The following is a 22,395-nucleotide window of genomic DNA, read 5'->3' as shown; positions in this document are numbered from 1 at the left end:
AGAATATGGGAATTGTGATGAGAGGAGCTTGAAAGGGGGAGGAGAAGAGAGGATTGCAAAATACTTTCAATTTTCTCACTGCTGTTTCATTTAAATGCTGTTTGATTTGGAACACATACACAATACAGCCACATGACCCTCAGAAAACATTTCTGCTTGAAATTAGTCTTCCAGAATTGAACAGACATAGCAATTCCTGTCAGTTTATTGCTCAGTTTGCAAATAACATCCTACGCCTTCTTCATGAGGCCTGCCATGAACACAGTGTACAGAGTTGCATGGCTGTAGCAAAGTTTGTGATTCAAAAGCTTATTGATTCTGTTTGTTCAATGGTTGGAGATACCACTTGCAGTTATCAGAGAAACACTTGTGTTTCTGACACACTTAAATGTATCAAATAATTCTGAATGCACAGTAAGGAATTCACTCCAAGGAAATGGTAAATCTCCAGATTGATAACTACTGTCAGTGTTTGATTTGTACTCAGATGAGATCTCTGTCAGTCTATGGCCTGGTTAATTGACAGGATGGACACTCAGGATAGGATGGGAGGGACAGTGTAAAACCCGGTACCTCTAGGAAGGTGCTGTTCCAAAGACGGGCCTGGACCTTCAATGTGGCTGAGCCAGCGAAGCTGTGCAGGGGGCACTGGATGAGCATGCAGCGGGCTGAGCCTAGCAGGCAGTCCTAATGTCAGAGTAGAAGACATTGCCAGAATGTCAGAGCATTAACATTGACTGCATTGACAAATACTGCTCCTTGACCCTTATGTGCAAGTCACTGCATTGGCCTTGATATTTTACCACAGATGATCAACCAGTCACAGCACTGGAAAAGCTTTAGAGTCCAGTTGTCACGAGGCTGGTTGCGGGCTGTGCTATTAGCATTGACTTGGGCTCCTCAAGTGGCAGAGCACTAGTGGTTTGGAGGCCAAGAGTGGCCCACGGATTCGTAATGCCATCAGTGGGAAGTGCATCCATTCTCCAGTTGGTGTTAACTCCAGGGCAAGACACAACAGAGCTCTGTGTCACACAGCTCTGATGGGCAAAGTCAGAGGGATTACAGGGATTGGAATGGAGAGCCAAGTCCATTACTCAGTTCAAACTGGAAAAGTTTTTAAAATTCTGAAATAAAAAAATTGTTATTTTTGGATGACTAGCATCCCATGCAGGGTGTAATTTCACGATCGTCATCCCTCTTCTAGAGGGCTCTCCTACCCTTTTGTATTTTAGTTTCGTTATTACGTGCACCTGCATGGTTTAGTTCTGGAGCATCATTGACATCGTTTAACAATCGGCTATATTATTCAAACACACTATACATGCTGTATGTACTCTCTATTTGAGCATAATTAACTTTGGTATTGTGGGTATGATCAATGGAGGTCAACACAGCCACTAAGACGTAGGCCCTACTGATGTGAATCACTCACCAGCGTCAGTGACTTCTTCCTCTCTGAAGCAGCTACGGCTGGCGTTGTCCTACCCAAGATGCTCTGCGTGAGTATCCTGTCTTGCTCCTCTGGATGGGACCTCCCCTTCCTGCTGTGAGAGCTCTGTTGGGTGGGAGACATCTTCCATTTAAGAGCTACACAGCACAGAATACAAAGGTGTGTTCAACAGAGACCTGCGTATTAGCATCCAAATGTTTAAGCCTGTAATCAATGGTTATCCACATTCAAATATTTGAATTATAGTTTGTAACAATTGAGCTTCAATGTAGGCAAACACTGGCTGAAATGAAAGCCAATAAACAAATTGAGCATGAAATGGAAGTCTCATCGAAATGCACATAACTACACAAAAACATTATTCCAAAACCACACAGCATCCGAAACAGCAAGTCAGGCTGAATGAGAAAGAACGGCTTCCTCTCACCTCTTTTTCCATGTTACTGTTTTTAAGGAACGAAGGAAACTGGGTGATTTAACTCTGCTACTGTAGAAGTAATTCAATACAGCATGGATGTCCTGTGTGCAGTAACAGAGCTACATAAATGTGGCCAATAACTGTACTACACAGATACCCTCGGCCACCTCTGCTCCCGTCTGTTCCCTGAGTGCAGGCCCTCACCGTGTGTTGTGCAGCCTGGGAGTGGGAGTTACGGTTCAGCCCCAGGACGTCAAGGGGTTCAGAAGCAGTGCAGCGAGTGTTGGGGTGTCCCTTGAACTGCATGCTAGTGGGATACAGCAGCCACTTCCCATTGGCCAGCTCGTGAGGCCACATGACATTCAGGAAAGCAGAGCCGAGTGTCTGTAAGGACTGCCCTGGGTTGGTCACCTGAGACACAGACACAAGGTTCAGAGAACACCATCAGGAAAAACCCAACTTTTCACCTACAAATGAAGGTTCAATAGGCAAATCGAAACACTGAAGACAGGAATCAATATTCCATTGTTGGGACATAAAGAGTCAAAATTCAGACATTTAAATTAATTATCTGGATTCATGACTGAGACATAGAAGAGAGACGTGGAAATTAGAGATGGAGGATGTTCATACTTACTCATAAACGTTACTCTGACAACAATCCTGTGTCTAAAAACATTCCTACAGTACTGATTTATTTACTGTATATACAGAAAAGTAATTACTTTTCAATAATCTTACTATAATCAGAGCTGTAATTTACATTGTTTTATTTTTAAAAAGATACAGGAATCCAAACTATTAACTTAAAGGAATCATATATTCAAAACACTCAGGTAATCAAATCCTTGCTGCTTCCTATAAGGATCTAGGCGCGGGAGAGTTCGGAATTCAGGAGCCAGCGTGTTTGTAGCTGTCTAAGGGACTCTTGACTAGCTTTTGTGATGATTTGTGTGACAGTGCGCACTGAAGGAGTGCCAAGAAGGGAAGGACGAAGAGATAAAGACAGAGGCGTGGCTTGATGGATATGCATCCTTTACTCACTGTGAACTCGTACTCCACCGGGCTGCCCACGTCCTCAAGTGACGTCATCGCGCTCTCACCCCTCACCGCCCCGCTGAAGAAGAGCTGGTGGGGTCGGGCCACTCTGCAGAAACACCCCCCCACGGTCAAACTCTGCTTAAACTAGTAACATAACACTAAGTTTTTTCATGCCTGGAGGGCATAAACCTAAGGAACAATGCTGATCACTTTGCAGCAGAATAATTAAACTACTTTTGACAAAAAGACATTTCTTTTGTCAATATAAATACGAAGGCATGCTCTGCCCTTCATTTAAAACACCCACGACAAGTAAAACCCAGGAGTCTATGGTTGCAGCTGAACCATGCTCTACATGAGAACTGTGTGCTCTATTTCTCGGGCCACAGTGCAGTGGATTAGCAAGCGAGCCCTGTTTTGCTGGGGCAAAGGGCTTATGCCTTGACAACTTGAAGAACTGCTGTGATGTCTGTACTGTACATTAGCCAGGGGCTTGTAGAAACAACTCACTTACCCAGTGACTGACAGGGGGAGCTCTATCACTACTTTTGCTCGGGCCTTCATAGGTTTCAGGTCAGGCTGCTCGCTTATACTGGAGGAGGAAACACAGTGTGACACACTACACGGGAGGGCACAGTCAGCACATCCCCAAAAAACAACAGACCGAAGAAGACAGTCACATAATGACAATTGTACTACAATGCACACGGTAATATCCACAAGTCCTTTTGACATAGTAATTGCCACTGAGCAAACCTCTATTGGTGCGAAGTGGAAATCACACATTGAGCTACAACTACAACTAGAATTACAATACAACAAGTAACAACCAGACCAGAACAGCAATATCTGTGGGCAGACGTGATGAGCCCACTTCCAGCAAAATCAAATCCCAGTGGAATTAAAAAGCAACACGTTGACCCGCACCCACACAGAGAGGACTGTGAACCCTGAACCCAGCTCTCTTTGCTGTGCACCAGTGCACTAGACGCACTTTGACCCCCGGACGCACTTTGACCCAGGACTGCAGTGACACGGGCAGCAGCACTCACGTGGCCAGCTGTAGCGTGACGGACAGGTCGGTGGTTTCTATGGTGATGCCTGACGTGCTCAGGATCAGGTAGAAGGTCAGCTGGGAGGCACAGAGAGAGATATGTCAATTCTGTGTTAGGGTGTGGGAAGAGATACAGGCTTACGAAAAGGGAGAGGAAAAAAACATCAGAAGAGCCACGGTGGACAGGAGCTCATTTTTTCTATTTCTCTCTAGTCACACACCCAAAACCAAACCTCCCACGTAATCATTCTCATCGTCTTCATGTTGCACTACAATTAACACACAACGTGGATTGTCACTCGGAGCTTGTCTGCTCTGGAGGAATAGGTGTATTTCTGTAGACTGCTAAGGCACCTTGGGAGAGCACCTGGAAAAAATGTCTAACTCCACCCCCCCCCAACAAAAAAAAAGACTTTTTGTTCCAAATGAAACAAGACTAAAAATCCCACAACTGTGCTTCGGTGGGGGGAAAAACGTCTTGTACGCCCACAACATCTCCTCTTGCTGCATACAGTATGTTGATTGAAATTCTTTCAACCACTTTTCTGATAATCCTCCCTATTAATAAACAGACTCTTAAAGCCGGGACACGATGCAGCTCCGTTCCAGAAAGCTCCTCCAGTGAGATGGCCTGGCAGTGCTGTGTCGTTCACACCGTGGGTGGCGCTGTTAGGGTGACTGGTTTACCTCCGCCCCTCTCTTCAGTGGGTTCCCCAGCTCGCACTCTGCCTGGGAGCCGTTCTGATTGGCTTGGCACACCAGCTGCTTGTCCTGCACAGAGGGAAAACACTGCCGATCAAAACTACTGTGAACCGGATTTGGGTCTAACTGACGCCGTCGTCGGCAGCCGGGGAACGTGTGCGCGTGACGGCGGGCACCTGCGGGCCGCGGAACCCAGAATAGGACAGCGTGTCGGGCATCGCCACCAGCAGCTGGGCAGCGTGGGCGTCGTCTCCGTCGTCCTGGGGGCGGCGGGGGTCAGAGGGCAGGTTGGTGACTTTGACTTCCAAAGCCACGGCCTTCTGGTTCGACAGTGAGAAGACTTGCATGCCGTCGTCATCCCTGTTCATACGGAAGGAGAAGCAAAGGTGAGCACCCGCCCACAAACGGCGCCTTGAAAATGAAAAATAATTTTTCTTGAACTTGAAATTTACAATTCCCCCCCCCCCCCCCATTCAATTCCCCGCACTTAATTACCAATAATTAATCAATTCTGCTGCCCTCTGAAATTCTTTTAGGGATCAGGCCTGTGCACACTGCCTGAAAGCTGTGCTCTCTGCCCCACATGTATCAGATGCATGGCAAACAGAGGGTATTCCAGCTGCCCCAGGTTCACCCAGCCCTGGTGTTTTGAGCCAGGTGTGGCATCCTGGAATGACGGAGCCCAGCTGGCAATGTCTATCCTGCACGTGAATGAGCAAGCTGCAAATCCTGCAGCTGACCAGGATTTCAGCAGGGGCTTTGGCTAACTTATTTCGTCCCAGCCCCTATGGGGAATCCCTGTCTCAGACACGACCCTATCACGCCCCACACTCTCCCTCGCAAACGGCGTTGCATTCCCAAAACCACAGTTTCACAATCTCATTCCTAATTGAACCCATCACATTCCCACATGCACTAGATTCCACAAATTCTCCTTTCAGTATTGAAACTTCACTCACACACCTACCCATGCTCACTATTGAGAAGCCTCCAGTAGTATTCTCTTGCGCGCGTTTCTAAGCCTTTTGACTGATCTCCTGGTACCTAATCTTTGCTCCTGCCTTTGACCACGCCTTTTGGATTTCTCTCGTTACCGGACTCTTTGCCTCCCTAATCGACCTAGCCCCTGGATTTCGTCTTTTGGTCCCTGTGCTACTCCGCATTCTGTGGGATTCACGGTTACGCATTAGGATCCTCCTGTTCTGTCGGTTGGTTTCCTGACAGACCCAGGCTTAAGTGCACCAGTGTGGTCCTGCAGTGTCTTGACTGCAGTGATACGGCACTCACCGAGGCAGAGGGGTGAAGGGGTCCGCCGGGGCCGGCCGAGTCCCGAACCGATATGAGAGCTGCAGGTTGCTTTGGCAGATCTTGTCCTCCCCACAGCCCTCTCGCAGGAAATTCACCTGCAGCCGGAAGGAAAGAGACGCGTGGGCAGAAAGGCTGTGTTACAGACGAGGGGGAAATCTCCCAAATCTAAAGTACAGAAATTCCCTTTGGTACTTGTTTTGCTAAAAATCCTGAAACAAGGATAAGGGTTAGGGTCAGGCAAACAAGGATTTTTAATGAAACCCAAATGAAAACACAGCAAAAACTGGGCAAAAACATCTACCCATCCAAGGATGAGATCATCATCTTTTCTTGCTTCATATCTTGCAGTGTGTTCTTTGTGATTTTCCCTTTGTACGGTCTTCGGCTAAGGCTGTGATCCCCCATTTTATTTAATAGTGACTAAAAAAGCACCTTAGTGCATGCTGTTCATTGTTCAATGTGAGACGTATCTGGGTACGTGACAGTGAGATAAGTCTGGCACTGATGACAGAGGGGAAAGGGAAGCCCTCCTGGTGAGGCATGGAGAGAGCACTGACCTCTGTCTGCAGGGTGTTGGACATGGCGGTACTCAGCACTGGCAGCAGTGGCCCCAGCTGGCCAGAGGGCACGTTGGAGAGCCTCGCCCGCTTGATGGAGTGAGTGACGGAAATGGAGATGGGCCGCAGCTTGTCTCGCAAGGTGTCCTGCCGGATGGGAAAAGACACAGGGTAAGAAGGGGCGGAGGGGGGCAGTGATGGCCAGTGATGGAGATTGAGAGATGTCATTCCTTTAAGGAGCTCAGGAAAAGAACATTACAGTGTATTTTAGCTAGCAGCCATATCACCTGTGACTCACAACGGGTGTGAGCCTGGTCAGTACCTGGATTAGAGACCTCCTGGGAAAAACGAAGGTTGCTGCTGGAAGAGGTGTCAGTGGGACCAGCAGGGGGCGCTCACCTTGCAGTCTGTGTGGGTCTTAATGCCCCATTATAGTTAAGGGGAGGCCCTATACTGTAAAAAGGCGCCGTCCTTCGGATGAGACATTAAACCAAGGAACTGACTCTCTGTGGTCATTAAAAATCCCAGGGCATTTTTCGAAAAGAGTAGAAGTGTTACCCTGGCTTCCTGGCCAAATTTCCCCCTGGCCTTTACCAGTCATGGCCCCCTAATATACCCCCTTTAATGAACTGGCTTCATCACTCTTTTCTCCTCCCCACTGATAGCTGGTGTGTGGTTAGTGTTCTGGCGCACTATGGCTTCCGTCGCATCATCCAGGTGGGGCTGCACACTGGTGGTGGTGGAGGGAATCCCCATTACCTGTAAAGCGCTTTGAGTGGAGTGTCCAGAAAAGCGCTATATAAGTGTAAGGATCATTATTATTTGTCTAAATGATATCCAGAACAGTGGACCCTGTGGCGCAGGAGTTGATTTCAGATCTTACTGGATTGCTGAGCGAGTGACACCGGTGAGTGGCAGGTGGCACAGGTGTGCCCTCCTACCTGCAGCTGGAAGGTGGCCATCTGGCAGGAGGTGCGAAGCTGCCCCCGGAGATCCACCTCCACAGAGTGCTGGTACTCGGGTTCTGCCCCCGTGCGCTCCAGGAAGTTGACGCGGTGAGGGAGCCCCAGCTTCCTGCGTTCCGTGTCTGCCTCAAATAGCACTCCCAGAGCTGAGCAGGAAGAGAGAGAGAGGGAGCATCAGAGTGTCAGGACAAGAGAGGTAGAGAGAGAGCATCCGAGAACAAGGACAGGAGAGGGACAGAGAGAGCATCCAAGAGTCAGGACAGGAGAGGGACAGAGAGAGCATCCGAGAGTCAGGACAGGGAAGGGGAAAGAAAATCCAAGAGACAGGACAGGAAATGAGAGAGAGCATCTGACAATCAAGACAGGGAAGAGAGAGAGAGCATCTAACAATCAGGACAGGGAAGAGAGAGAGTATCTGAGAGTCTGGACAGGGAAGAAGAGAGAGATGATGATGAAGCAAAAGGGAGAGGAGGAGAGAGAAGGAAGAAGGACAGAAGCCAAGAGATAGCGTGACAGAGGAATGTAACAGAGCAGAATTGACACCTAACTCCAAAAAGAACAGCACAGAACAGCTTTCTTTCCATCACACTAAAGATGTTGCAGAAAGCCCAAAATCCACAGATACTTGATAATACCCAGGGTACGACATGGAGAGGATGAGGAGGGTACTCACTGATGTGTGGACTGTATGTTCGAGGATGTGCCCTATACTCAAAGCAAGCCTCTACCACCACGCTGTGAAAACACAAGCACATCCGAAAAACAGCTCAATACAAATTCAGCAATGATACCAGTTACTCAAAGCGCTGAAGTTCTGTTAACAGACAAAGGTGTTACAGAGGTTTTCCTAGCCACAAAACATTCAATTCGAATATGGCAATTCCTTCTGTGTAAGGGGATTACTGCTGTTACTTGTCATAGAGGAACATCCTTCCTTTGTTCTTAGTCCTCAGTACTGCTTGAAAACCATGCACAACTACAATAAGACACTGGGAAGTTATTTATGACACTAAGAGCAGAACAAGGTTGAAGAAACCAAGCATTCCTGCAAATACACACCTGTGAGACTGTCAGCACTGAACTGGCATTGCACCTTCTCTTGCTAGAGCAAAAACGACCAGACGGTTTTAAGACATGCAAACAAACCGGCAGCTTGTTTGAATTGCTATGGGAGGCTCTCTGCTGAAACAGACTGCAAAACAACCACTTTGCCATCAACTGGTCTGTGTGGCAAGGGCCTGCACTCACTCACCACACCCCATCTCTGCCCTTGCAGTTGCTCTGCTCCAGGTCGATGTTCTGGGGCTTGATGGTAACCTGCCGGGCCACATGGATCACGGGGCGAGACCTGGGGGTGGTAGGGATGGGTTGAAGGTTTAAAGAATGGAAATGGAAACTTGGTGGCTTCTTAGGGAGTGAGTGGGGGGCGGAGGGTGAGCTCCCAATGAGACAGACCACTGAAGGGATCTCACCTGTAGAGGACAACCTGATCCCCAAGGGAGCCCACCGCTAGGTCAGGGTAAGAGTTCCCATCAATGTCCAGACCCCCCGAAATTGAGTATCCGAAACGCCTGACCCCTACGCCCACACCGTCCAGCACCTGGGCCCAGACAGAGAGAGAGGTGTGTGAGAGAGACCGCGAATGAGGAAACGCAACAACCTATTTAGCAAAAACATCCATCTTTTGTGGTAGAACTGTCAACCTCACCATTTAAAGCAATTAAGCAATATTTTCCTGCGGGAAAAAAATAATTCTTATATCTAAAGAAACAGGTCTCCTTTTCTGGTTGTGAATGCTGCAGGCTGAAAGTTGCTATTGCTGATCAAGGTCCTGTAAGGCACCGCAACCGTTCTAAGTAGATCATGAGGTCACACAGTTTCAGCTCCCACTGACCTGGGCAGGTGAGGTGATGATGCCAGAGGAGCTCCCACGGTAGATGAACACTTTGCCATCGCCATCAAATGGGGCTCCAACTGCAATATCTGGATAGAGACAGAACTTTCTTTAAATGAGTGGTGCCATCAGTGATCCCTACCAGCCACATACAGCGTACCATATTGCACCTTTTAGGGGGATTCTTACTTAGAGATGTTCAGTCATGATCCCTCAGATGGCAGAGTCGCTCAAAGGTACCACATGTCTGAAGCTGCGGCTCCTCTCTTACTGAGCAGGATCGCTACTATAGGGTAAAATGAACCTGTCTCGTGGCTGTCTAAACCCAGCTCACGTTCCCTATGAAACACTGGTGAACCATCCAACACTTCGTAGATTCGGCTGCGCAGTGTGAGGAAGATCCGACATCACATGATCGGAAAGTGGCGGCGCTACGAATGCTTGGCCGCCACAAACTAGTTATTCCTGCGGTAGCGTTTTTGACTCTGCTTACATCCCCAAAAGCCAGAAGGATCAGTGTAACCCACTGTCAGCACAAACTGACAGCTGTTTTATAGCAGAGGGCCTCTGTCTCCACTGCAGACACAAGGAATTGTAAGACTCCCATGGCAGTCTGACCTCCATAGCCATCTTGGTCCAGATCGCCCACGCTGCTGACGGTCAGACCGAACATGGAGTTGTAGGTCCCGTTGAGCCGCGTTGGCCTGGCCCATTCCCAGCGCCCAGCAGGGTTGAGGTACACGTACACTGCGCCCCCGATTTCTGCCTTCCGGTCAAAGTAGTTGGGGGCCCCCACTATCAGGTCCACCCATCTGGGGAGGAGAGAGGGAAAGGGAAGGTGGCTAAGTGTGGCCAGCTGTTACCCCTGGAACTAAGGGAACATCAAACTGTCACACCGATCAAAGTTTTTCAGTTATTGGAGACGCCGTCTTAGGTGGGCGTCCTCCATGATCAAGCTGCAGATGCCTACGGCAGAATAAGGCTTTTTGTTCATGGTTGAGATCTCAGCGCTACAGTCCTCTTTCCTAAAATTGTCATTACGGTTGTTTCTGATCCCAGCTTTGGATACACAAACCCTCCTTAGTTTTATTATAAGAAATGGGAAAACACCACCGAAAAGACTGATGAAGCCCAGGCGGCTTCTCTCTTACTGAGCACAATCACTACTCTTATGACCCTTACACAAGCCTCCGTTACGAACTGAAGATTGTCCTTGCAGACTACCAGTGACTGAACTCAAGGCTGACAGTGCTGTGTGTGCAGGATCTTGAACAGCTGTGCTCCTAATTCCAGATATGCCAATACGGATGAAGAACAGTCTCTCAAAATGAGCTCACAATTGCAGTTAAATCACCAAAGCTCATTTCCAGTTACCGATTTTTCCTATCTTCAGGAATTATTTGTGTCTCAACCGAGAGGGGTAAAACATATGTAAAGGACACTCAGCTCTTTTTACGTGGCCGATCATACAAAATCATATTTTGTTCCCTGTACGTCCTCTACAAACTGTCTTTGCTTTCACAATGCACTTACATGACGTCACCTGGGCTGTGATCCTAGGGCAATGCAGAGGTACTGGTAATGATAGTTTTTGTACAAATTGAAACTCTTGGCGGCCCTGAGCAGTAGAGAGCCTCACCCGTCACTGTTCAGGTCGGCCACGGCAACAGAGTACCCGAAGGAGGATGCCAGCTCCTCGCCCCACAGGATGTGCATGGGCACGAGCCGGTAGACATTGTCCTTGAGCAGCAGCACCACGGCGCCTGTGTGGTTGGCACGGGGTGCCCCTGCCACAAAGGTCAGCTCTGACTTGCTGGTGATGCCCTTGGAGGAGTCTACTGAGAACCCTGTGGGGTGAAGGGGTGAGGTGACATCGTCAGGACCAGGAGAGGCATATGTGCTTCACACCAGGTGACCTGGCACAGACAGGCTATTCCTACCGCTTGCTCTTCACACCTACCTTGTTCCTCGGTGCCAGCTGTCTTGTGTTGCTCATGCACGTTTGTATGAGTTTATTATATAAGTATACAGACGCAGAAATAGAGAATGTGTTGCACTTATTCGTATCTCAACCAGCAGCCAGCACCATACAATGTTCTCTCTGAGCAAATCATCTGAATGACTTGTGCCACCCACAGAAAGCTTAGGGCCATCAACCTAGAGCACAGCATTGGTGACCTCAGGGCGGGAATCAGATGCTCAAAATGAAATCTGAAAATCTGAGCTAGTGTAGGTGGACAGACGTGACTTTGAGCGCAACATTACCTTCAGACCATATCCAGGTTTCAATTGATTCCTCACTTTGGAATACCTTATAGAATTTAAAAACTGAGGAGGATTTTCGGTATTGGTTGCCAGGGAGTTAGCCAGTGTGTGAATGAAGCGTGGAAAGGCAGTCTTTCAATGCTGTGTGCGAATTTCGGTGTGTTTTGGTACATGCACATACACTTGCAGCTATACCGCCTTAAAGCCTGACCTCGTCATATCTCGGAGGCTTGAACAAAGCTGGGTCTCAGCAAAGGAAAGCCGGGTGTGTGTGTTTGAATTCGGTGGCACTAGTGACAGGGCATGGGTTAGGGCACCTTGCTGAGGATGTTTCCATTTATCAGAGGAAAGATTAAACCGAGGTCCTAGTGAGACTGAGGAATGAAAGATCCCACAGAACTGCAGAGAAAGGGGAGGGTCTTAACCTCTTTGTTACAGCCAAATATAAAGGTCACACATGGCAGACTGCAGTCACTTCCACCGAAGGAATTTTAGCCCCATTAATACCCGTCGGCCATGTGCTAATGGTACTGTATCACCACGAAAGGGGAATTCAGGCCACTTCTTATCAGCAATACCCCATTTGGAAGATTCATAGTGCTCTTTGGACAGAGTGTTATTGTAAACACAGAAGCTCTATTGTTTGCATTTCTGTTTTATCTGAGATAAAAGACGACTTCTATGCTTAGACCTCTGTGTGAAAATGCTTGCTCTCTTAAGCATAAGGCTCAACAATCAGAGCAACAATCTGAGGGATAAATGATTAGTTCCCTATTTTAGCCACCAGGGGACTCCGGCTGCATGTGTCCATATGTGTGAGCCTCTGAAAAGTACTGTACAGTATGTGGTTGAGGTCAGGCGAATAGCTGCTGTAAAGTTCGAGTCTGGTGACTGGATTCGGGCAGCTGTGAAAACAATGATTTATTAGTTTATTTGTTCATAATGAGCAAACCAATCATGCAAATTAAATATCCACCAAAGAACAACTAGCATGCAGGTAGATGCCAGGGCAACGGGAGAGGGAGGGCAGACTACAGCAGCTTGAGCTGTCATGCATAAGCGACACAGGAACAGATGGACACATGGAAGGATGCATATTGAGCTGATCCAGGGTGGCAGGTGTGGGACTCAAGGCTGGATAACAGCTGTCCGCAGCAGACCTATAGAACAGTAGGAAATGTCAGCCATCGGCTTGACCTTCTGTGTCAGTCCCTACTGGAATCAAGCTAGACCAAGCTAACAGCCATGGGTATGTTAGGGTGTACTCTGATTTGTGCTCAGTTTTATACTGAAGTGAGTCAAACCTCTTCCTTTCAATTTGGAAAAGCCCTGTAATACAGTAGAATGTATAACAATAACTCCCTTTCTGAATTTAACTGGTTTTGAATTGTTTTAGCATATTTAAACATTAATTATACACGCCTTGCTGAGTTTCCGGTCATGTCACACTACACAGTCAATTAGTCTCACAGCCATTGTAAAGCACTCCTCAGGATGTTTCATCTTTAATACTGAAGTGCCCTAACCCTGACAAAAGAAACATTTTCCACCCCTGGTCCTAAATATTTGTTCTAACTGTTCTGCACAAGCTTACACCCACCTTTTCCACATTTTGAATTTTCATGTGTACACACTAACCGATTCATCAAAGGGCAAGCTTTTATTGTGCAGAACATGTACTCGCTGTTCAAGTGTGATCTTGGTGTGTTTCGTGAGCTACTTAGTTTTCTACAACAGTTCAGCGCTGCACCCTCTGTTTGGTGACAACATGACTGAGTGAACAACCACTGACTTTTAAATCAGAAGAATAAAGCGTCTTCGGTATTAAACACCCAGGACAGGGACGAACGTGATCTCAATGGAAATGGATCGATGCCATCACGTGAACGCATACCATATAAACTGTGCATTGGTGTCACCATCAATGGAAACATGCGAGTTAAAGAGCACTGGAGGTGAAGGCCGAGTGGCCGAATTTGGGCTAGGAAGAGCATTCCGAGAGCACATCCAAATGCAACATCTTCAAGGCTGTTAAACTGCTGCAGTGAATGATGGGGACTCAGTTATCTTATTAACAAGCCTGTTACAGCATAGGGGAGTCTACACACAACTGGGTAACTTCACTGATGCAAAGAATCTAAGACAATTTCAAGCCAGCTTTCTAGGTTTGACATGGTACAGTATATATCACTATGAGCAGCGGCAGCAAGCCTAGTGTGACTCTGGGAAAATCAGGAAGATAGGGTCACATTTGAATACAATGTCTCAAACAGAGGAAGCCGCAGCCACCCACGTAATGCAATACACACGTTTCTTTTCATCTTTTCATCTTTCGCAAATCGAAACGTAAAGAGCAGCTTCCGCTGCCGACGGACAAGCGGAGTCGCATCCTGGCACATCCTGGACACAGACGACAGGGGAAGTTTAAGAGGATGGAGTCTGTCCCTTTCCTGCCTTTGAGGGCAGTTAGACTTGTCCCGGTAGCAAAGCCGTTCTCAGTCTTGATCCTGCCACCGAGGAACCTCCTGGCGACGCGGACACCCCGACACACACATGCAAGCCACCGACCGACAAGACGGAGACCCAGACAGACCGCCGCTCTACCGCAGACTACAGCACGGATGCCCAGCTCTAACTCTCTGGCAGAGCTCTCACCACCATTGCAACTTCCTGCCGGCACTGCCTTCATGCCGCGGAGCAGCACAAAAATCACAGCACTGTTGCCTGCAAAGGTGTTAGAAGTCTTGACGTCCCACTTGGAAGGCATGGCAACTCACCACAAAGGATGGTGTTGCTGGGAGACATAAGTTATCTGATAATAAATCTATTTATAGTCTTTCTAGAATCTGTTGTATCATCCTAGATCCTTTTCCCACCTTCTTGAATCGTGTTTAGCTTTATTTTAAGATTCTACAGTTTTATTCATGTGGGGAGGCTTTCACTGGTCGTTTCAAATGTCCTTCCCCTGCTGAGAACTATAGTGGAATTAAAAGTGAAATAATCTTCAACCGTTGTTAGGCAACATGCATTTCGTCAAAGATAACCTGTCTCAAGTTTTAACAAAAGATCAAAATTACAGTATACTGTGACAAAGCCATGTGTCATGCAATAGAACTCTTATTGTGGGTGTGGACAACACTTTCTCATCTTGTTTGGTTAGTTTTTGGCAAAGATGCTGTCCAGCAAAACACACTGTTCTCCCAATAAATACAGTCCAGAATTACATATCAGTTTTTGCCACAGTGGGCAACAGCTCTAAGATCAGGAACTATTCTGATGGTTGTAGAAACTCCCACTGACACTGAGTGGCTTCTTTCAGTTCCCTAAGGAGACATGTGCTGCAATGGTGGTGGGCTCCTGAGAATGAGTTAGAAAGAGCCTCTGTTCTAAACAGACACTGGTAGAGCACAGGGGAGGGGAGGGAGGGTGGATGGGTAGGGTAGGGGAATAGTCTAGTATAGGGGACCTGTTCTGACAAGGCCTCCTCCTCCTACAGACCTAAGTAGCTATTCTGAGCTACGTCCTCAAAGGTGGTGGCGCGCCCTGACGGCTCCAGGGTTTTGTAAACCAGCGTTTCCTCGACTGGGCTGGTCATAAACAGGAGCCCTGGGCCCCGGCGAGAGACGGCAACAGAGAGAGAGAGAAAGACAGAGAGAGAAAGGGAGAGGGAGAGGGGGTGCATGTGAGAAAAACTCCTCTAGGATTGTGACTTCAAGCGGGCATCAGGGTGGGTACTTACGCCAACCTCTGGTGCACCCAAGGGGGCTGAGAGCTGTCACCCGGGGTCCTGATAAGCTACTTGAACCCAAGGCCACAACATATAACTACAATACAACCTTCTGACTATAAAAGGAGACAGGCCCTTGATGGCGTTTGAGTCTCCTGACTCTTTTAGGTTTTTGTTTCTGATGGATAGCCATGTTTTCTGGAACTAAGAAGGAATCCCATCCTGGAGAATATTAGGGAGTCCCGGTCACAGGTGAGAGTCCCAGAACAGCTCTCAGTCCCCTGGCTGCCCTCTCAACCGTCTGGTGCCTGGTGCCAATGGCAGGCAAGCCCGTACCCAGGTAGCTGTTATAGGGCACTGGGATCAGACTTTCGTCTTGTTTTTTCTCATCTGCCACCTCGTAAGGCCCATCGTCAAAGAAATCCAGATAGAGCATGGACTGGTTGAGGAGCTGAACCCGCAGCTCACCTGAAACACAAAGGAATGAGAAAACAGCACACAGACACCCACACTCTACACAGACACCCACACACGTTCTCTACACACAGCACTCTAACACACAGTCCTCTACATACAGCATGTTAACACATAGTCCTCTACACACAGCACACTAACACACATTCCCTACACACAGCACACAGACACCCACACTACACACAGCACACACACATTCTCTACACACAGCACGCTAACACACACTATCCTGCACACACACATTCTCTACACACAGCACGCTAACACACACTATCCTGCACACACACATTCTCTACACACAGCACGCTAACACACACTATCCTGCACACACACACATTCTCTACACACAGCACGCTAACACACACTATCCTCTACACACAGCACACAGACACCTAAATTCTACACACAGCATGCACACATTTTATATACACAGCACGCTTACACACAGCACTCTAACACAGTCCTCTACATACAGCATGTTAACATACAGTCCTCTACACACAGCACACTAACACACACATTCTCTACACACAGCATGCTAACACACAGCACACTAACACACACATTCTCTACACACAGCACGCCAACACACACTGTCCTCTACACACAGCAGGAACACACATTCTCTACACACAGCACGCCAACACACATAGTCCTCTACACACAGCATGCACACACATTCTCTACACACAGCACGCCAACACACACAGTCCTCTACACACATTCTCTACACACAGCACGCCAACAGACACAGTTCTCTACACACAGCACGCCAACACACACAGTCCTCTACACACAGCACACTAACACACACATTCTCTACACACAGCACGCCAACAGACAAAGTGCTCTACACACAGCACGCCAACACACACAGTCCTCTACACACAGCACACTAACACACACAGTCCTCTACACACAGCACACTAACACACACAGTCCTCTACACACAGCAATAACACACACAGTCCTCTACACAGAGCAGGAACACACACTCATTCAGCTACACACATGGCACAGTGTTACACGCGACTCAGCCATCAAGCAGTTGAAATCACTGCGGATGGGAGAGGCTGGAGTGGCTGGTATTTTTCATTATGGGTATTTCCACACTCTCCAGTGATTAATGTCATTGTTTTGCAGCCCCTTCAGTCTGTCTCAACTGCACTTCCAATGTCCTATATGCAAACACACTAACCCACTGAAAGGAAATGGTAAAAAAAGCCTTTTGGTTGTTCTAGTTAAGCTCTTAATTTGGACAATATTACTGCCTCAAGACAACAGAGCATTCATCCTTGGCAGTGCCTGATGTGAAATTAAACTGTGAGGCTGATGATACAGTGAATTATGAGACCATAAACGCTTTTACTATAATGCTTTTGCCTCAGTCACGAAAGCATGCTGAGATGTGACTGGATGGCTAGGCTCATCAAGCGATCTAGCCTGCCACTGTCCAGCAGGTGTCCCTGTAACCCCAGAAGATCCATCTGGAAAACAGCAGATGGAACGGCTGCAGCTGCACACAACCTCAGGATGCTGCTGCTCAGGCTTGGTGCCTTAGTTTAGGATTCTGGAACCTCACCTGAAAGCCTCATTAAGACCAAAAAATCCACATTTCTCTACAGTGGCAGGTGAATGAAAAACACTACAAAGTGGGAAACAAAAGCTCGCATATCAGGGCCTTTCACGACTTAACGTGACGTTACAAACCTGTTTCTCCTTACAAGGATCTATTCACCTACAGTAAATAGACGTCTGACCTGGGCATGAAGAATGCAGAAGAGAAGCAAGTAGGACACCAGCTAGTCTGATGGCTGTGGAATTGTGCAAGCAAGCATCAGCACGTTTATTCAAGAGCTCTGCACTTCCGGGGTCGCAGAACGGCAGTCGTGCGCCCTGCTCGCGGGCTTTACCTTTCCAGTTGTAGGTGCCCGGCGCCCCGAACAGGATGTAGTTCCTATCCGGGGTGAAGCTGGCGGACATGCCCTGCTGGCAGTAGCCGAACTGCTCGTGGCCCTGGGGCCGCCCCTCGCAGAACTTCCACTCCCCGCCGTCCAGGTCGTCCTGCTCCGTGAGGTCCTCGCTCAGCATGTAGCAGCGGCCGATGGGGTCCCGCGTCTCCTGCTGCCGCCGCACCCACTGCCGCAGCTCGTACAGGTGGGCGCAGGTCTGGCCGGGAGGAGACACCCTTTTAAATCCCGAAAATATGGTGTCGTGTGGCAACAGGGTCCTGGCTGCCCTGGGGCAAAAGGGTTCATCTCTGGAGCTGCGGGAAGGCCTCACACAAACAGGGTAAAGGAAGTGGATCTCCACAGTGCTGCAGAGATCTGGTTCCTTTCAATAAAGGAGATGACGAAGGTGACGAAGGTGGCGTTTATAAAGGCAACCCAGGGCTACTTTAGGACCAACTGCAGAATAGGACCCCAATGGCAAAGGTGGAAGTTAAGCAGAAGAACATTGAACACGGGCATCAAGAAATGTGTCTTTACACAAAGGGAGGCGGATGTTGGGAGCAAGCAAGCTTGCCAAATTTTTTAAATCCCCCGGGATCCTTCACAAATTGAGATCCTAGGATGGAGAAGCCACACACAATCACAGGGACAAGGTGAGCCGAACGGCCCCTTCCCATTTGCAATCCAGGTTTTACGTTGCGATAGGTGGGAATGTACGGAAGGACTGACTGAGCTCACCACCACTTTCCCGCCTATCCCCTGGCTCTTCACGGTCACGCCCAGCCACTGGTTCGCCTTGCTCTCGTGATCCGGACTCACTGGGGGCGACAGGAGCGGGTACACACGGCTCCGATTAACAAAAACAAGTATTCATCGCGGCACCTAAACAGGCCGGCAAAACGTGAGGATAGACGGCAAGCGTTGTTAACACTCGCTCCCCTCGATTGTAACTGTTCAAAAAGAGATACAGACAGATGAGCCGCCCGACTCATTTCATTCTAACTCGGCCTCACCTCCTTTATCGATGTCCACTCGCACGCAGTCCCACTCCTCGGCTGTGATCGGGCACTGGTAAAGTGCCCCCGTTCGAACGTCATGCTGGGGCTGGAACCCGCGGGCCTGTGGTGCCCCCACCAGGATCCTGGAGAAACAGCATCCACACTGGGGTTAAAGGTCGAACTCTGGGGGGGGGGTTAACTTCCTCTCTGCTCACATAAACCCAGGCTCTGATTAACTGCTTGTGTATTGTTAACATTTCTTCTTATGTTACGTGAGCCTTTATAAATCAACCTCTACTTAATTTCCTGCTTGACATGCTATTCCAACAAACAGCCTTTTGGCCTGGACTTCTCAGTCAGTGTCATGCTGAAACACTTCTTCCCATTTCCTCCGATTCTGCCAGATTCACCGGTGCAGCAGGGCACGTAGCACGTGGAAAACCCCTGACGTTCTGGCTTCTGTCGAGAAATGGCTGGATGAGATCCTTGCAATCAATTAGTGACTACAAATAAATCGAGCTTGGACAGTCCAAAACGGCCTCCACTTGTTTGAAGCCGTTATTATGTTTTTGAAACTTATAATCGGAGGAAAAGGGTTGCTTTGAATGGATATTGGATACTTGCATCCCCATTTCCGTTTTACAAGAAATGTCTGTACAAAACTGTAGAGTCAGTCTATGTCAGTAATTCATTTCGTACCCAATACTCCATCAGTCAGCTGCAAGTGAACGGAACTGAGATTACTTAGGCTTGAGACAAAGTGGGATAAATGGTACTCCTGGTACTGCTGATAAACAGCTTTCCATCTCTGATACCTTTTAGGGGCACTGTATTGCAGCCCTGCAGGGGTTAAGAGCAGAGGTGCTGGGGGTTAGAGTGGATTCCACTCTGACACACACACACAGCAGTCTATTGTCACCCAGAGCTGGTATTTCAGCTAGCAGCCCTGCGATCTGCCTTATTTGGACTGGCTGGCTCTTCATGGGGGCTATTTAAAAACAGCAAGGAGAGCCACATTCCAGTCAGCCTTCTCAGCCATGACAGAGCCCAGGAAAAAAAAGAGTGAGGAGGGAGGGCTGCATCTTAAAGAGGAATCCGGAGCTACCAGCTTTATCACCGTCAACCACTTTCCTGCCTCGCCCGTACTGTACCTGGAGATGCTGAACTGTTTGCTTTTGTTGGAATTGATAAAGTGTGGCTTTCAATAGAACTGGAAGTTTGCTGTCATTATTTGTACTCCTTGTAATGACACTTGTATTGTAGGTATTGTCAATAACTGTTAACACACAATCGTTTGAACAATTTAAACACTTGAGGCCTTTTGACCCAACCAGCCCATTTGGCAGCTGGTTGTTAACTAATTAAAGGACCACCTATAGGAGGCTAGATGGGTCAAATGGCTCCCTCTGTAACAATTCTTGTGATCATCCGCAGACTTGCCAAGAGAATGTATATTTATCACTGATGTCTTCCTTTATAAAGACATTGTTTTGTAAAGCTAGATTTTCCTTATTGTGTGACCCTATGAGTCCTCTCCCTGGATGTCAGTCACCCTGTGTAACACTGCGTTATGTCCACCATGTCTGAGTTCTGACTGCATCATAATTATTTCTTAGTGTCTTGACGGTACAGCAGAAGTAGTTCAGCTTCATGCGCACTGATGAGCAAACCAGCAGCCCAGGAAGAAGTAAAACAATACCCCTGCCTGTTTCCTTTCCTGAATATGGTCAGCAGTTTTGACAGCAGGTTATGACCCTAAATCAGTGAACAGTGTATTAATACAGAGGTCCACAATACTGAACCTAGCTTCACCCTCTATTTAAGTCTCACTAACTTAAATAGAGGGTCTCACTAAGCTGCAAAGAGGGTGATCTGTTTGTTAAGAATATAAATAGATGGGAAGCAAGAATGTAAAACACAACTTCTAATGTACTGACAGAGAATGAATAACTTGGAACTATGGGCTCAGTATCAGACTATTTTTGTGATGTGTCACCAAAATTAATATACAGCCTTATCAAGTTGGAACTTTATTGTGCAGGGATGGTTGCTGCATTAAAAGCCTTAAATCTTCTTTTTTTTTTTTGTTTAATTCCTAATTCATTGATTGCTTTAAAACAGTGCATTGGCATTAAACGTAAACACTGCATTTAACGCAGCCCACCGCTAAGTTTGAAGAGAAAAACCGAACGACAACCGCAAACCATGAGCGTTTTTCTTCTGTGAGCCTTTGCATTTCCTAACCCATCTCTGCGGCCTCTCTCTGCCGAAGGCTTGAAGGCCTTCAGGGACGTCCGGAGATGTCGTGCAGGGAAAGGGATGGAGGGCGTGGAGGGGAGAGCAGGCCAAAGCCCAGCTGGAAGATGGAAGGGGTTCCCAGGCGCCCGAGAAGGGCTGTGCCAGACGGCGTGTCCGGTAGGTAATCGGTGGTCCTCACCCCGACGCCGCGTTCAGACAACCTGCCCGCAGCTGCCGGCTCCTCTTGTTGTAGCTGTGCGGTTTGCCAGGTTATGAGTCAGTGAAGTGGGGAACTGGTGTGGGGCTGGGGTGGGGGAGAGACAGCTGTCGACTTGCCCCCCTTTCCCCTCGCCCCATCAAAGACAAACGCCAGATCTTAACAGCTGTTCCTTTAAGAGCCTCTCTTTCCCTCTCGATCGCTGTCCATTCCCACCTCCTCTCTCAATGGCGTCATGTATAACCAATGTATTATTCACATGGGAACGAACTACCGAAGCCCTGTACAATACCACAGACTTACTGCCCACTGTACTTTACTGAACTACAAATGATCGCGATCCATCTTGACCTGAACGTTCCTGCAACCTTTTCCAATTAAAAATGTCCATATTGTGTTTGTGCATCAAGAGTGGTGATGATAGAGTACGCTTTGCAAAAGAGCTGTTCAGCTGGATGGACATCACAGGAGACGACAAGCGCACGCATTTAACATCAAAAGCCTTGCAACGTTTCTAGGGACTGGAGTAGAAGCTCCTGACATGTTAGCCAGGAGAATCAATCACTGCAGGTTTCGAGAAGGTGGTGTACACAGGCTTTTAGGTGTGCAGTATTGGTGGAGAAAAACGAAAGCTTGAAGGATCTTGAGTAATCCAGTACAGCTCGAGGGGGGAGTCTGGGTGGGCTCCAAGTGTGACATTAACTCACCCTGCTCTCTGCTTGCCACCCCCTCCTCCCCACACACACTAGAGGGCAGGTGGTGTGCAGCATGCGCTGGGCTGCTGAGCTGGTATGTATCAGGACTATGTGGGCATGCCGGTAGCGGGCCCACTAACCCAAATGAGTTATTCAAAACACTCATCCAGGCGTGCCTCAAAACAATTAAACAGTCTGCCCACATTCCCAAAGCAATCACCTGGCCCTACAGCCCCAGGGAACTTAAGTATAGCTAAACTTTACTGATACTATAGGAAGACCTGAATAAAAAGACACGATTAGTACTGCTTGCTTGCTGACCATTTTTGAGCTTGGAATTTTCTGTGGTTTGATGTTGACATCACTGATTCTAATTTTCTGTTTTAAAGTGCAGTAAAGCATTGAAATGCAGTGGTTTCTTCCTATTCCCACCCAGTAAA

General features: G+C 48.0%; 1 protein-coding gene across 5 annotated transcripts in view; it reads right to left on the bottom strand.

The window, feature by feature from the left end:
* Positions 1-22,395, bottom strand: part of itga7 (integrin, alpha 7) — a 50,648-nt gene that overhangs the window by 8,486 nt on the left and 19,767 nt on the right. For 2 of the 5 annotated variants that reach the window (XM_069181265.1, XM_069181349.1), the window contains exons 2-22: positions 18,821-18,948; positions 18,546-18,625; positions 17,769-18,024; positions 15,718-15,849; positions 11,029-11,236; positions 10,008-10,201; positions 9,390-9,478; positions 8,968-9,095; positions 8,748-8,843; positions 8,169-8,230; positions 7,473-7,641; positions 6,531-6,681; positions 5,953-6,068; positions 4,842-5,025; positions 4,651-4,734; positions 3,962-4,041; positions 3,424-3,501; positions 2,913-3,015; positions 2,073-2,279; positions 1,433-1,555; positions 574-687 (exon numbers count right to left, since the gene is read on the bottom strand). In XM_069181265.1, coding sequence (XP_069037366.1) covers positions 574-687; positions 1,433-1,555; positions 2,073-2,279; positions 2,913-3,015; positions 3,424-3,501; positions 3,962-4,041; positions 4,651-4,734; positions 4,842-5,025; positions 5,953-6,068; positions 6,531-6,681; positions 7,473-7,641; positions 8,169-8,230; positions 8,748-8,843; positions 8,968-9,095; positions 9,390-9,478; positions 10,008-10,201; positions 11,029-11,236; positions 15,718-15,849; positions 17,769-18,024; positions 18,546-18,625; positions 18,821-18,948 — 2,782 coding nt within the window. Of the gene's footprint in view, positions 1-573; positions 688-1,432; positions 1,556-2,072; positions 2,280-2,912; positions 3,016-3,423; positions 3,502-3,961; positions 4,042-4,650; positions 4,735-4,841; positions 5,026-5,952; positions 6,069-6,530; positions 6,682-7,471; positions 7,642-8,168; positions 8,231-8,747; positions 8,844-8,967; positions 9,096-9,389; positions 9,479-10,007; positions 10,202-11,028; positions 11,237-15,152; positions 15,261-15,717; positions 15,850-17,768; positions 18,025-18,545; positions 18,626-18,820; positions 18,949-22,395 lie in introns of all 5 variants that reach the window. The other 3 variants (XM_069181315.1, XM_015344237.2, XM_015344239.2) reach the window with 3 other exon arrangements.

Source organism: Lepisosteus oculatus, chromosome 1, assembly GCF_040954835.1.
Source record: "Lepisosteus oculatus isolate fLepOcu1 chromosome 1, fLepOcu1.hap2, whole genome shotgun sequence".
NCBI classification, from domain to species: domain Eukaryota; kingdom Metazoa; phylum Chordata; class Actinopteri; order Semionotiformes; family Lepisosteidae; genus Lepisosteus; species Lepisosteus oculatus.
Note: the sequence above shows the minus strand (reverse complement) of the source record. Positions and strands in the feature narration are given on the sequence as shown.